Raw genomic sequence first — 14985 nt, 5'->3', positions numbered from 1 at the left:
ATGGCGGATCTGGTATCTCCCCGCCGTTTGTGCCGTCATCCTCTTCTCCCTCTCGATCCGGTGTTCCAGATCTGAGGTTGGATCAAATCCCGGTGGTGGATCCCATCCATGTCCCCGTGGTTCCCCCGGCACCTCTTCAGGAGGCTCTTGCCTCCCCTGTTGATACCTCAGTCCCAAACTCGGCCGCCGTAGAAGGTTCATCCTCCGGTGCTGTCCCTGGTGACCCCTCTGCCACTCTGGATGCTCAGGAGAGCCAGCACCGGAAATGGGCATCGATTGTCAAATCATCTGGTATTCTAGATGCTATTGGTACCCCCTCCAAGCATATCTCAGGAGTTCCCTTCGTCATGATTCCAGACGCCAACATCGAATCGGCGAAGGAGGAGTTCAAGGATTTCGTCTTTGCTAGATTCCATGGTGATGCGTCTGAAATGGGTCGAATCATCGGTATTGTCAACACCATCTGGGCTCGTGTGGGACCTAGAATCTTCGTTCATAGGATTGGTCAATCAATCTTCCTCCTCAGGGTAATGAACTCCAGAACTCGAGATATTATCTTAAGTCGTAACATGTGGAACATTGCAGGATACCCAATGTTTGTGGCGCCATGGTCACCTGAGTTTTCGCCGGAGGTGCCTCCGCTTACATCTGCTGTTGTGCCGGTGGAATTTAGGAATGTTCCCTATCTCCTGTTTAACAAGGAAAGCCTAAGCCGGATTGCAACTGCGGTTGCGCATCCAGTCAAGCTAGCTCCTGAAACTGAGCGTAAGGAGAACTTCGAGGTAGCCAAAGTCTATGTTCGCATCGATCTGCAAGCAGAGCTTCCTTCAAAAGTGATGTCGGGTTTTTCCAATGGCAAGGAAATCCTCATCTCTATCTCGTACCCGTGGATGCCAGTTAAATGCTCTGCCTGTGGTCGATATGGTCATGCTGGAGTTAACTGTCACACCATTTCCTCCCAACCGTCATCTACTGGCAGAACTTTAAGTCAGTCTCCCATCAGGGGTATAAGACAGCGTATCCGTAAATCAAGATCCGGAAGATCCAAGGCCAGGAAGGTTACTGAACCCACCAGCGAGAAAACCCGTGGCAGGACCCCTGGTGAAGAGCCCTCCGAAGTGAAAGATTATGTGAACTCGGATGCTAACACTGGACACGTGTGGAGGAAGGTTGATAGACCAATATTGGGGTCTGCCTCAGTCAGCTCAGATTCGAACAAGTTGTCAGCAGGCGCTGTGGTCCAGTTAGACAAGGAAACTGATGCTATACCCAACAATCAAGAGCTGCGTGAGGTTCCTTCGGATACTCATAATCCTGAGAGAGGGGAGAATTCGGAGATGCCTGCTTCTACTCAGGAAGAGGATGTTAAGAATGATGATCCACCCTTCTTCTTGGTCTCCTACAAGAAGAGTGGCCGCAAGGCCAAAAAATCCATTTAATCTATCAGTATATCGTTTTTTTGTGTGGAATATAAGAGGGCTGAACAGTAACCGATGCCACAGTATGGTCAAAGACTGGATTAATATCCACAGACCTCTTTTTGGAGCGTTCTTAGAAACGCATATACAAGGAATAAATGCAAGGCGTATATCTAGAGCTTTGCCGGCAGGATGGAATTTTTTTGGCAATTTTAACCACCACAACAATGGAAGGGTTGTGGTAGTTTGGGATCCTTCGGTTACAGTAATGATATACCAAGTATCAGCTCAGACAATCACTTGCGGGGTGTCTGTGCCAGCTAGTAGTTTGAATGTTACAGTTAGTTTCTGCTATGGGTTTAATCAGGTGGAGAACAGGGTCCCTCTCTGGAATGAGCTCGCGTTGATTAACTCATCCACTCCTGCAACTCGTTTTCCTTGGGCTGCAGTCGGTGACTTCAACCAAATTCTTCGAGTCTCTCATCACTCGCATCACCTCATTTCTGATATTGACACTTCGGGTATGGAGGCTTTCAACATTGCATTGCAAGATGCTGATTTGTTTGAAGCCCAATCGAAGGGCCTACCGTTTACTTGGAGGAATAACCAAGCCGACCCGATTTCTACAAAGATTGACCATGCTTTCATAAATCAGGCTTGGTCTTCACTTTTTCCAGACTCTTATGCTGAGTACTTGGACCCGTCGCAGTCTGATCATGCGGTTTGCCTGTTTCGTATTCCCTCCCATCAGCAGCGTTCTCGTAAACCTTTCAGATTCTTTCATCATGTTATTGACCACCCATCTTTTGCTAATATTGTCAAGGATGCCTGGGACTGTGACAATGTTACTGGTTCGTCGCAGTTCAAGCTTGTGCGAGTTATGAAGTGCTTAAAGAGGAATCTGAAGAGTTTGAACAAAAGGCACTATAGTGGTATCTCGAATAGAGTCAAAGAGCAGGAATCTATCTTATCCGATCTCCAGCGATCTCTTCTTACGGCGCCTGACCCTCTGGTTGCCGCTCAGGAGAAGGAGGCGAGGGAAATATGGAATAAATTGAAAACGGCTGAGGAGAAGTTTTACAGGCAAAAATCAAGAGTACAATGGCTGCACTCGGGGGACAGAAACACATCCTTCTTTCACCGTATGGTGGCTGAGAGGGTCACTAGAAACCACATCCATTTCCTAAAAGACATTGATGACCGTGTGATTGGATCGATCGCTGAGATCAAAACCTACTCTGCAGAATACTTCAAAGGGATTATCGGGCAAACAGATCTGCCTATCTCCCCTTGCTCAGTTAGTCAACTCCAAGCTCTTTTACCTTTCAGATGTTCCGATGAGCAGAAACAGTCCCTTCAAAAGGCTGTTGCTCCGGAGGAGGTAAAAGCTGTTGTCTTCTCCATGCCCCTAAGCAAAAGCCCAGGACCGGATGGCTATTCTGTTGAGTTCATCCGTGCTTCTTGGGACATAGTCGGTAAAGATGTCACTGGTGCTGTAATGGAGTTCTTTAGGAATGGTCGGTTGCTGAAAGATCTTAACAACACCGCGATTACTCTCATTCCAAAGTCGCCTGAAGCATGCAAGCTAGGTGACTATCGACCTATTAGCTGTTGTAACATCGTCTACAAAATCATCTCTAAGCTGATAGCGAACAGACTAAAACCAGTGCTCCAGCAGTGTATCAGCCCTAACCAGGCCGCATTCCTCAAAGGGAGGAGCTTAGGTGAGAATGTGCTTTTATCCTCTGAACTAATTCGGGACTACAATAAAGTGTCCTGTCAGAAGAGCTGCATGCTTAAAGTCGACATCAGAAAGGCCTTCGATATGGTGTGTTGGGATTTCGTACTTAAAATCCTCCAGGCTCAGGATTTTCCCCCCATTTTCACGACATGGATCAGAGAATGCATCACCTCGCCGCGCTTCTCTATCTGTGTGAATGGTGATCTCGCTGGTTTTTTCGCTGGAAAGAAAGGTTTAAGGCAAGGTGACTCCATCTCTCCTTATCTTTTCATTATGGTAATGGAAGCCCTATCCAGACTCTTTGAGAATTCTGTGGATAATGATAAGATTAGGTTGCACCCTAAATGTGAGAATCCTAGGATTACTCATTTGCTTTTCGCCGACGACCTTCTTGTTTTCTCTGATGGGTCGATTCAGTCGCTGCTTGGGATCAAAGAGGTTATGGCTGAGTTTAAATCATTATGCGGGCTGGACATGAATGTCTCAAAAACGGAAATCTTCTTTGGTGGATTCGATGATACGACTATGGATATGCTTAGTAACCTTTCTGGTTTCAAGCTTGGATCTTTTCTCACTCGGTACTTGGGGCTTCCGCTGAACCCCTCTAGGATCTCCCTGGCTACCCTGCAGCCGATTTTGGAACGCATTACCCGGAAACTGCACTCTTGGACAGTTAAACTTCTCTCCTTTGCTGGTAAAATCCGCCTAATCTCTTCAGTTATATACGGAATGGTAAACTTTTGGAGTTCTGTCTTCGTCTTGCCTAAGAGTTTCTACAGAAAAATTGACTCCTTATGCTCGGCTTTTTTATGGAAAAATAAAACATCCTCTGCTGTGGGCGCTAAAGTCGCTTGGTCAGATGTTTGTAAACCAAAGGAGGAAGGTGGTCTTGGGATTCGTCTTCTAGAGGAGTTTGAGCTTGTTTTCAGGCTTAAGCAGATATGGAACTTCTTTTCTTCTTCCGGATCGCTGTGGGTGGCGTGGTTAAAAAACTACATTTTCCACCGAAAGAGTTCCTGGCAGGTGGAGGACGCTAATAGATTCTCTCCTACTATTTGGAGTATGCTTCAACACAAGACTATGCTAGTTGATTTTCTAAGGTGTGTGGTTCGTGATGGAAAAACTGCATCGTTCTGGTTTGACTATTGGACGGATTTGGGACCGCTTCACACTATATTCGGAGCCACTGGTACTCGTCAGCTCCGCCTTCGCATCTCTGCCTCTGTCGCTTGTGCAACCCGCAATGATGGTTGGCATTTGCCAAATGCTAGATCCCAGGATGCCCAGACTCTTCAGATTGTTCTCAGTACCGTCACGCCGCCTAATCCTGATAACGGACCCGATTTTTATCTTTGGCATGGCGCTTCTGGCTCTTATGTGAACCATTTCTCATCGAGAGCTACCTGGAATCACATAAGGATCACTTCTCCAACGGTTTCTTGGCATAAAACCGTCTGGTTCAAGGAACAAATTCCTCGATGCTCGTTCATCTCCTGGCTGGCAATGCTGCATCGCTTGCCTACCAAGGATCGCTTACTTCGGTGGGGCGTAAATGTGGACGGATCTTGCGTCCTCTGTAACTCGGCTTTGGAAAATCATGATCACCTATTTTTCCATTGTCCTTTTTCCTCGGAGATATGGTTGTTCTTCTCGCGCAGATTGTGGAATGGGTCTCCGCAGGGTCTTCACGCTGTTGCGGATTGGGTTGGTCACCGTTCTAGCTCCGGAGCAGCAGGCACTCAGGTCATTACAAAGCTTGTGTTCCAGGCGGTTCTGTACTCGGTTTGGAGGGAGCGCAACGCCAGGATCTTCTCCGCCACTTCTTCCCCGGTTTTGGTCGTTCATGCGGCCGTCGACAGGATGATAAGGGACCGGCTCCTTTCTTTTCCAGCCAGGAGCCTCTCTTATCCTTCTTTGCTCGAGCTTTATTTTAGTCTCCTTGTTCCCTAATATTCTTCATCTGTTTCTCTTCCTCTTTCTTCTTTTGTAATAAGTGGTCTCTCTACAACAAAATAAAATCTTAAAAGCTGGTATAAAATCTTAACATTTTCGACAAAAAAAAAAAAAAAAAATATAAGGATAACTTGACGAAAAAAGAAACAAAAATTGATAAAATCATAAAGTCTAATTTTTTTAGTCCGAATTATCTCCACTTAAAACGTCATCGTTCCAAGACGCTCTGACGTCGTGTAGAGCAGAACCTTCGTCGCCACGTGGCGTAATCTCAGCTCTTCCCTGGCCCACAGCTGTATCACGCTTTTCCCTATCGCTTTTTTAGTTTTTTTTTCCTCTCCTTCCCTGAGCCTCCTTCCACAATTCCGGAATCTTCTTCTCCTCATCTTCGAAGATCCTAAGGTTCTTATTTATTTTCCCTCTCGAGATCAATCAAAATTGTGTTATCCTATCAAGATTTGAGCGTTCTTGTTCTATCGAATCGCTGATTAGGTTTGGATTAACGAATGACTCGTGCTAAAATCTCTATTGAACATCCAGTTTCATTCAAAATTGTTTCTGTGAATTTCATCTTGTTTAATGCGTATAATCATAGCTGCGATAGAACGAAACTGGTTTAGAATTTGACGTGTTGATTAAGTTTTTTTTATATTGTGTGCTGCTGGTTTCAAAGTATGGCGTCATCAACGGCTCTGATTTGCGAGACCGAGGCTTGGAAGGATTTAAAAGTAAGTCTTTAAGGATTTTCTCTGTGCTGAGTTTGTCAAAGATGACTTTATCGGAGTTTAAGGTTTTAGATGTGATTTTCTTTTTTTTTTTGTGTGTTTTGCAGGGTCATTTAGAAGAAATTAAGAAGACCCATTTGCGTGATTTGTTGAGTGATGCCAACAGATGCCAACAGATGATGGTGTATGTGTTCTTTTCTATTCTTTCAATGTGTGATATGTATGTACATAATCTTTTGATACTGGAACTTTTCTGATACCTTTGTAAATGATTCAATGCAAATGTCGAATGTGGTCGTTTTCTCTCTTGCTCTTAAAATTATTCAACATTATCTTTCTTGCTGTGTTGAGAAGGTCGATGTTTTTTTTTGTCTTGGCATCAAATTTTGTATCACATTGCTTTGGTATCAAACCTGTTATTGGTAAATTCTGATATTAAGTATTTGCTTTGTTGGAATGCATTTTATCAGGGAATTTGACGGGCTGATGTTAGATTATTCTCGACAGCGTGCAACTGTAGAGACAATGGACAAGCTTCTGAGCTTGGCAAAGGTGAGGGAAAATGTTTATTGGTAGATTTCATATAACGGTGACGTATTTCACTCGAAATTTTTGATATTTCTATATCTTCTGAGAGTAGTTGCTCGTTTTTATTTGCAGGCTGCACAGCTGACTGAGAAGATCAGACGCATGTTCAAGGGGGAGCATGTGAGTATCTTGGATTTCCTACAATGCAACGGAAATAGCTGTTAATCTCAGTTTCATTTGATCTCATGCATTCTTTTATTATTAGTGTTACATATTAGGGATTATAAATGAAGAAATTTCTATCTGCTAGACGTCAGAGTATATGATACCTTTTCTAGTTCTTTGAGTACAGTGACACCCATTCCTTTTTCATTTCCATTGCATCATTATCTGGTGTCTGGTTTTTGTTTTGCATAACTTCTCGTATGGCTTCCTCAGATTAACACTACGGAGGACAGGTCGGTTCTTCATGTGGCTCTCCGTGCTCCAAAGGATGCAGTTATTAAGTCTAATGGAGAGAATGTGGTTCCACAAGTTTGGGGCGTTCTTGAACAAATCAAGATATTTTCTGAGAGAATTCGCTCTGGTTCATGGGTAATTCGTAGATGTCATTTAAAAACCTACCTCTATCGTTTTCATCTCCATGTGTTGACTTTTTGCATTTATTGACAGGTTGGAGCCACTGGCAAGCCGCTGAAAGATGTCATTGTAGTTGGTATTGGTGGTAGCTTCTTAGGCCCACTTTTTGTGCACACGGCTCTCCAAACAGGTGGCTGCACGCAATAGTACCTGGCCTCTTTCTGATCTTCTTTCTAGGTTGTTTTGATAATTTCTGCTTTTATATGCATGTTCATTATCAGATCCTGAAGCTGTAGATTGTGCCAAAGGACGCCAGCTGCGATTGTAAGCACTACCTACCTCTAGTTATATGGTTCCATACATACCTCCGTATTTTTTCCGCAAGGCTCTGGTATCTACATTAATGTTTCTCACATGTTCTACGTTTTCCGGATTACGTTCTTTGTTTTTAATGTTAACTTGTCTTGTGTCAATCTTTGTTTCTGCCTGGTTTTAATTTGTGTTTCTTCTTTCAGCCTTGCAAATGTTGATCCTGTTGATGTTGCTAGAAATATCAATGGACTAAATCCAGAAACTACCCTAGGTTCATACTCAAACCTATCAATAAATTCACCTTAATGATTTCCATATATGGACTTTTACTCTAACTTATCCTGAGGATACTTGTATCTCCAGTTGTGGTGGTCTCAAAAACATTTACAACGGCTGAAACAATGCTGAACGCTAGGACATTGAGGGACTGGATTATAAAGGCTCTTGGGTTAGTATTTCTCTTTGCTTGCATCCAAATTCCATGACTGCATTCATTTCGTTGTTTTGTTAGAGAATTACAATTAGCATGACTGGAGATGTTCATCTCTCTTTCACTCTATCTTTCTGAGCTATAAATCCTTCTTGACGCTATACAATATTGCCAGAAGAAAGCTTTTATGCTTTTACATTTTACAACTTATAAGCAGGTTTTTTATTCTTCAAAATATGATCACCGTTATTCAATCTGTGTTTCGGGCATGCTGGCTGAAGAGCACTTATTTAACATGTGGTAACATAACAGGGGTTCGGCTGTTCCAAAACACATGGTTGCTGTCAGCACTAATCATGTGGTATGCATCCCCATAGTTTCTTTTTGGGACTTGATTTCTTTATTGTCCACCTTAGTACAATTAAACCGAGAAACGCAAATGCTCTTTCTGATTATGTAAAATGGATGGACACATTAATCTAGTCTTTTTTAAAAAATAATTATCTACTAGGTTTAATGTACATTAATAGTCTCCATGTTCTAGGGTTTATGAATCATTTTTACTTTCTTCTACATGTTTTATATTGAAACATACAGAAAAAAACATATAAACTCTAGATGTTTTATTTAACAGAAAGTGGAGATGTTCGGTATTGACCCAAGAAATGCATTTTCAATTTGGAGCTGGGTTGGTGGAAGATATAGTGGTAAGTTCTCGTCTGGTTGGATTCATTTCTTATCCATATCCACTTGCTTAGTCTACAATTGTTGTTCTGTTGCAGTGTGCAGTGCTGTCGGAGTCTTGCCTTTGTCTCTACAGTATGGCTTCTCTGTGGTTGAGAAGTATGGTACCTTCTACTCATTAATCATCTCAGAAACTGATGTATATTCTGTTTTTTTTTCCTGAACGATTTCTTTTTTTTCTTTTTCTTGTATTCCTATTTTATTTTGAAATGAATGCTCTATGTTTCTAAATCCAGAAGACACCTTCTCACTAGACGCAATTGATATTCAGTCGTTTTGTTTTGTTTGACTGCAGATTTTTGAAGGGAGCTTCAAGCATTGATCAGCATTTCCGGTCCACACCATTTGAGAAGAATATACCCGTGAGTGCTTTGTATTAATATTCGTTAGAGTTGCTGGTCCCCAGAGAATTTGTAGTCGTCCATTAATATGTATGAGTGCATTAGGTGCATTAACAATGCTTTTATCTGTTTTCTATGTCCATTAACTCTCAGTAGAGATTCCATTAAGTTAATATTAATTAGTGTAGTCAAAGACAGAGTGAGAGGTTGATTTGGTGACTGTTGACGATTTCAGGTGCTTTTGGGCTTGTTGAGTGTATGGAATGTATCATTTCTTGGACATCCTGCAAGGGTAAGAATTGACTCCTTTGAAAGCAAGCTGATTTTCCTCGTATTAAGATGTTCAGTCTCCATCGAAATCTTTTCTTTGCTCAGGCCATCTTACCTTACTCTCAAGCCCTTGAGAAGTTTGCTCCGCACATTCAACAGGTATGTGAACTGGGTTTCCCTTTTGTCTCCTTAATCTTTTGTGCTTCATATTTGTTTTGACAAAAAAATATAAAACTGTTTACCGTCCACTAACGGAGACAGTGTCTGATTTTAGGTTAGTATGGAGAGTAATGGAAAGGGAGTCTCAATCGATGGTCTACCTCTCCCGTTCGAGACTGGTGAGATTGATTTTGGTGAACCTGGAACAAATGGTCAACACAGCTTTTACCAACTAATTCACCAGGTACTGTGCTACATATAATATAATTTTAATTCAAATTTGGATCTGGGTTTTAGCAAGCTCTCATCCCATGATAAGTTGTTGAGGATGCACTAAGGGTTTGTATGTTTTAGGGACGCGTAATTCCTTGTGATTTCATTGGCACTGTGAAGAGTCAGCAACCTGTGCACTTGAAAAGTAGGCATTACCATTCCTGTTGCTGTTAATTTGACTCGAGCTCTTTTATGCATTCCCTTTTGAAACTGACGATCAGTTCTGAATTGGATTCACAGGAGAGGAGGTTAGTAACCATGACGAGCTCATGTCCAACTTTTTTGCCCAGCCTGATGCTCTGGCATATGGAAAAGTAAGACTTTACATTTGGTCATGGAGATAGAGAGACTGATGATGACTAAGTTTCCGTTCTGAAATACACTCTTGGTTTTTGGCTTTTGTAGACACCGGAAGAGTTGCAGAAAGAGAATGTTTCAGAAAATCTCATTCCTCACAAGGTAAAAATCGTCTTGTATCGATGGTAAAAAGAGCTTTTAATTTCTCAATATATAAAACATTGTCGGGTAAAATGTTGGTATCTTGTTCCACAGACATTCTCCGGCAATCGACCTTCTCTTAGCCTTCTACTTCCAGAATTGAGTGCTTACACTGTTGGCCAGGTCTGTCCCTCTCCAAGGTTTATCAGTACTGTCTTAAGATTGAGATGAGAGGATCATTGGGGACAGCACAAAAACCGATAATTCTGTTTATGTTTTGTTTTAAGTTGTTGGCAATCTATGAACACCGAGTCGCGGTTCAAGGTTTTGTGTGGGGTATCAATTCGTTTGACCAGTGGGGAGTTGAGCTAGGAAAAGTTCTGGCTACTCAGGTGAGGAAACAGCTTCATTCATCACGTACTCAAGGAACCGCTCCCGAGGGATTCAATTTCAGTACCACAACACTTTTGAAACGATACCTCGAGGTATAATGTCTTAAACGAATCTCGCATTCTCAATTCTTGTTAATGGTTCTTCTACACCATATGATTTACACATCACTCAACTACTTTACCAGACAAATCCCAAGCCGGAGATTTGAAGTTGCATCAGACGAACCAGTCCCGTCCCGGTTTCTCCTTTCAATCAAACGTGTACCGTTCCAACGTTTTTGCAGTCTTGTTCTTCTTTTCGTCTACTTTCCCTAGTCAATACACTCTGACTGGCACTCGTTTATTATATCCTAAGGATGGATATTAGAATTTAAGCCCGAACAAACCAAAATTACGAGCATAATATGAGTCTTTTTATTTTGCAATTTATATGCCGATAATAACGTTTAAGTATCCGAAAACCCATAATCACAGGAGGTCGAGGATGAGAACCCAAACGCCAGTATATACAAAACCTCCTCGCCTTAAATATGCTAAGTTGCTAACGTCGCTTTAAAATCAGCATCGAGTGAATGAACAGTATCACACTTACGTATACTATGCTAAACACTGGAACCACACTGAGGTCTATAATCTCTTATATGGAGATAGCGAAAGACCTCGCATAACATGAATCCCTCGAGAGCTAAAGTTTCCGATGCAATGAATGAGTTCACCGGTTTTTAGGTTTATGAATGCATAAAGATGTGATGTGACTTAGGATCTCTATGCATTAGACGTTAAAGTTGAAGCCCTTTGAGTGGATGACTTTATTTATAGTCTCGATGTATCTACTCATAGAAAGTGTGATCTCAAATTTTCGCTCAAGTCTTTAATGATACAATTCAGCAGTTTCTACCAATTAGTACTTCAAAACTAGAACCGTGAACTTCAATTAATTAAAAAGATATGCAGATGGCTCGAAATTTTGGAGGACTTTTCCTTAACTTTGGTCGTGAGACCGTCATTACATGTGAGTGAACAAACGATGATGTTCTTGTGACGCTTCTAATAAGCAAGTTTAGATTTTTGGAACAAATCTCAGTCTTGACCTGTCATATCGTAAGAACTATTAGGGATAATTAAAATAATTTTTAATGTGATTGCCTATGTCATCGGCCAATATATAATTTTCATTCATTAGTAAATACTAGATAAAACTCCGAGTGTACATGCGGTAATTTATATATATAATAGTTTAGTTTATCAATAATATTATATATATATATATATATATGCAAATTTAAATTTTCTAAATCATGATAGAATTACATAATCACAAATCACTTTCTATTGTTATCTTTTTAAATTATTATTAAACATATATCTATCTGTTTATTACATATTTTCTGTTTTTTTATTAATGAAATAAAGTTAACAAATACATACATTCATCGATACACAATAAAATACCAAATATTGCATTTGTTTGTTTCAGCTTAGCTTTAAATCTCATCTCAAATCCTTTGAGTTCTGCTTAGGGTAATAAATATTAAAAACAATAATTTCTTTCTAAATATTCATTTTTCTGTTAAAAAATATAAAGTTCGAGCGTCAATAGAGTAAATATGATAAAGTTTGGGCATTATATTCTCCAGATACGTAAAGAATTTTGTCTATATGACAGAAAAATAAGGCACTACGTAAAAAAATTTTATAGCTAATTTTAGATTGAGTGAAGCATTCACTATATGTCAGTCTTATGTATCTACAAAAGATGTACGAAAACTATAAATAGAAATTGAACAGAAAACAAAATGCCTCTAAAACTTTAACTTCATTTGTTATATCGTCTGCTCTAAACCTAATATTGTTAGGCACCAGAACATTACGTATACAAAGATATCATAAATTTTCATGAATGCAATAAACAAACACTATTTATGGTTTTTTCAATGTTTTGCGAACAACAAAAAAAGTCGTATAAAACTCTAAATTAATATGGAAACAAGAAATAATTATTTTAATGGCTCATAAAGTTTTTCTAATGTATATATACATAAATTAGGAATATTGATATATATATATATATATATATAGTGTAATTACGCTACATACAGCTTGTTCCTAGCTCTCTTTCTATGAGGGAAGGATTGGTTATCATTGCTTCCTCGTAGACACGTAGAGTAATTATATCCATGAATTTGATCACCTTTATGATCTGAAACACCAAAAGTCACAATCACTGAAACAAAAGTAACACAAAAAATCTGTATTTTGGATATGTTATTTCAAGACCTTAATTCTTTTCCAATGTTCAATTTTTCAGGTGTCCTTTACGAAGTGGTAACACTACAAGTTCAATGCATTTCATTTTTATTGTAAGAGAATGACTTTTCGAGATGGAAACTACATTTGTACTTGTGTCATGGCTAATGAATTAGATTTTTTTTTGGGATTGAGAAAATTAATTTTTTCAAAAGCTGATGTGTCAAAAAAGGGAGTGCTTATGTGTCAAACTTGTGAGACTCAACTGAGTCTTTATATAATAGATTGTCATTCCTTAGTTTGTATTACAATTTCTGTAGAAATATAATAATATCATGTATAATGGAAAATACACTTTTCACATTATTGACCTCCTCTTGTTCTTTCTTTCTGCTCTCCATGATCATATAACTTTTTTTTTTTGAAAAAAATGTTACATATTATATTAAAAAAAAAACAAACTTTTTACAAACTATAATTTCGCACTGTTCGATCGAAATTTAGAAAAAATAGAGGTTGAAAACAGAGTGTGTTTGAACGTAAGCTCGGGTTAAGGAGCTCGTGTTGCAAACCACAATTGCAGACCATCTTCATACTTTCTCCTGCCGTCTCCTCTGATTATGCTGAGCCGATTTCGAATCACAATGTCTATCTTCTTGCTTAGGAGAATCTCCGGAGTTGGAGCCTCACCATGGCGTCGGAAATTTCTTTTGCACCAGATCGCGTGGATTGCTGCTTGGAACGTATACCTTAGGATGAAAGCCTTGGTCAAAGCTCCAGGGGAATGGATGACCAGATCAAGGATCTCATCCCACTTCGTCGAGAAATCAGAACCCATTAGACCTCTTACAAGCGTTTCCCATATTTTCCTGGTATACAGGCACTCGAAGAAGATGTGAACTCTGTCTTCCACCGGCTCACTGCCAAACGAACACCCTGTTGCGGCATTATTACTCCACCTCGCCATTCTGTCTCCTGTCAACAACCGGTTTTTCACTGCAAGCCAGGTAATGAAAGCGTATTTTGGGGTTGCAGAGGGAAACCAAATGCTTTTCAGGGGGTCCATTGAGCATTTGGTATCCTAATCTGTTCCCAAGTCGCTTTCGAGATGAACTGGGGTCTGTATATGTCACATGTTCCTCGTCACATTGCGACATCTTGTTCCTCGAGGATTCTAGCTCTTCTCTTTGCTTTGATTTCTTCCTCCACCTGTTTCAGACGACAATTTATGTGCCTTCTTCTTCTGTTCCCATCCATTACGTTCCCGAGAGATGCGTTAGGTGGGATTCCAAGATCAATGCATCCTCTTTTCCCAAGTTCGTCGAATAAATAACCCATGGAACTCCATTGATCAAACCAGAAGGAAGTTTTATACCCATCCCGAGGCTCAATCTTGTAAAAACCCTTCGCAATATCTCTATATTTTAGGATCTTCTTCCAAATCCAAGATCCTAAAGTAGTCGTGTCTTTTACTGCCCATAAGGAGTCTTTTGCAGGTGTTTCTGGTCTAGTTTACCCATAACGAGTCTTTTTCAGAGAGGAGTCTCCAGATGAGCTTCAGAACACATACCTTATTCACCACGTCAAGCCGTTTTAAATCCAGTCCGCCTTCAGATTTTGGTCGACAAACAGATTCCCAAGAGACCTTAGCTTTTCGAGCGTTCAGATCTTTCCCCGACCATAGAAAAGCAGCACAAATCTTATCGATTTCTTGAATACAGGCTTTGGGCAATCTGAAAGCAGCCATCCAGAAGTTTATGAGGCTATAAATCACTGACCTTATCAGCTGCAGGCGCCCTCCAAATGATAGTGATCTAGCGGTCCATGAGTTGATCTTTAGTTTGATCTTTTCGATCAGAGGCATGTAGTCTATTTTGTTCATCTTCTGGGTAAGCAAGGGGAGGCCCAGATACTTAACAGGCAGGACTCCTTGTTCAAAGGGAAATTCAGAAACAATCTCTACTCTAACATCATTGGCAATACCTGCCATATAGACTGTTGATTTCTCAATACTAATCTGAAGTCCAGAGTGCTTAGCGAAATCGTCAAAGACTGCCAGTGCTTCCAGTATAGAGCGCTTGTCTCCCTTTACAAAAATCAGCAGGTCATCGGCAAAGCATAGGTGTGTAAGAGCCAGAGATTCACACTCAGGGTGGTAACCCATTTTATTCTCTGCAGCTACTTTGTCTAATTTTTTGGAAAGTACATTCATGCATATCACAAAAAAGTACGGAGAGAGAGAACAGCCTTGTCTTAAGCCTCTAGAGCTACCAGAGTATCCTGCCAACTCGCCATTTAACTGAACTGAGAAAGAGGCTGTAGATATGCAGAGATGAATCCAATGGATGTACTCAGCAGGGAAATCCATTGCCTTGAGAACATTCACCAAAAAACTCCATTGGACTGAGTCAAAGGCCTTGGATATGTCTATTTTC

The 14985-nt window shown here is 40.5% G+C and overlaps 3 protein-coding genes across 3 annotated transcripts; 2 read left to right on the top strand and 1 right to left on the bottom strand.

Annotated features, from left to right (window-relative positions):
• The first annotated feature begins 4221 nt into the window (after nucleotides 1-4221).
• On the top strand, nucleotides 4222-5109 carry LOC112087525. The gene has a single exon (XM_024157434.1). It carries the CDS (start codon nucleotides 4222-4224, stop codon nucleotides 5107-5109), a length of 888 nt encoding a protein of 295 aa, XP_024013202.1.
• A 353-nt stretch (nucleotides 5110-5462) lies between these two features.
• LOC18020625 (glucose-6-phosphate isomerase, cytosolic) lies at nucleotides 5463-10753 on the top strand. The gene is made up of 23 exons (XM_006403295.2): nucleotides 5463-5514; nucleotides 5786-5840; nucleotides 5945-6021; nucleotides 6308-6389; nucleotides 6498-6545; nucleotides 6804-6959; nucleotides 7038-7134; nucleotides 7226-7268; nucleotides 7460-7527; nucleotides 7620-7704; nucleotides 7999-8047; nucleotides 8321-8393; nucleotides 8469-8529; nucleotides 8726-8792; nucleotides 9007-9063; nucleotides 9147-9200; nucleotides 9316-9444; nucleotides 9555-9618; nucleotides 9714-9787; nucleotides 9879-9932; nucleotides 10026-10094; nucleotides 10199-10396; nucleotides 10489-10753. The coding sequence occupies exons 2-23, from the start codon at nucleotides 5787-5789 to the stop codon at nucleotides 10510-10512; spliced, it is 1683 nt and encodes a 560-aa protein (XP_006403358.1). The 5' UTR covers nucleotides 5463-5514; nucleotide 5786; the 3' UTR covers nucleotides 10513-10753.
• Nucleotides 10754-13100: 2347 nt separating this feature from the next.
• Nucleotides 13101-13517, bottom strand: LOC112087524. Its single transcript, XM_024157433.1, has one exon. The coding sequence runs from the start codon at nucleotides 13515-13517 to the stop codon at nucleotides 13101-13103; it is 417 nt and encodes a 138-aa protein (XP_024013201.1).
• Between the last annotated feature and the right edge of the window lie 1468 nt (nucleotides 13518-14985).

Source organism: Eutrema salsugineum, unplaced genomic scaffold (assembly GCF_000478725.1).
Source record: "Eutrema salsugineum unplaced genomic scaffold, Eutsalg1_0 scaffold_17, whole genome shotgun sequence".
NCBI lineage: Eukaryota > Viridiplantae > Streptophyta > Magnoliopsida > Brassicales > Brassicaceae > Eutrema > Eutrema salsugineum.
Note: the sequence above shows the minus strand (reverse complement) of the source record. Positions and strands in the feature narration are given on the sequence as shown.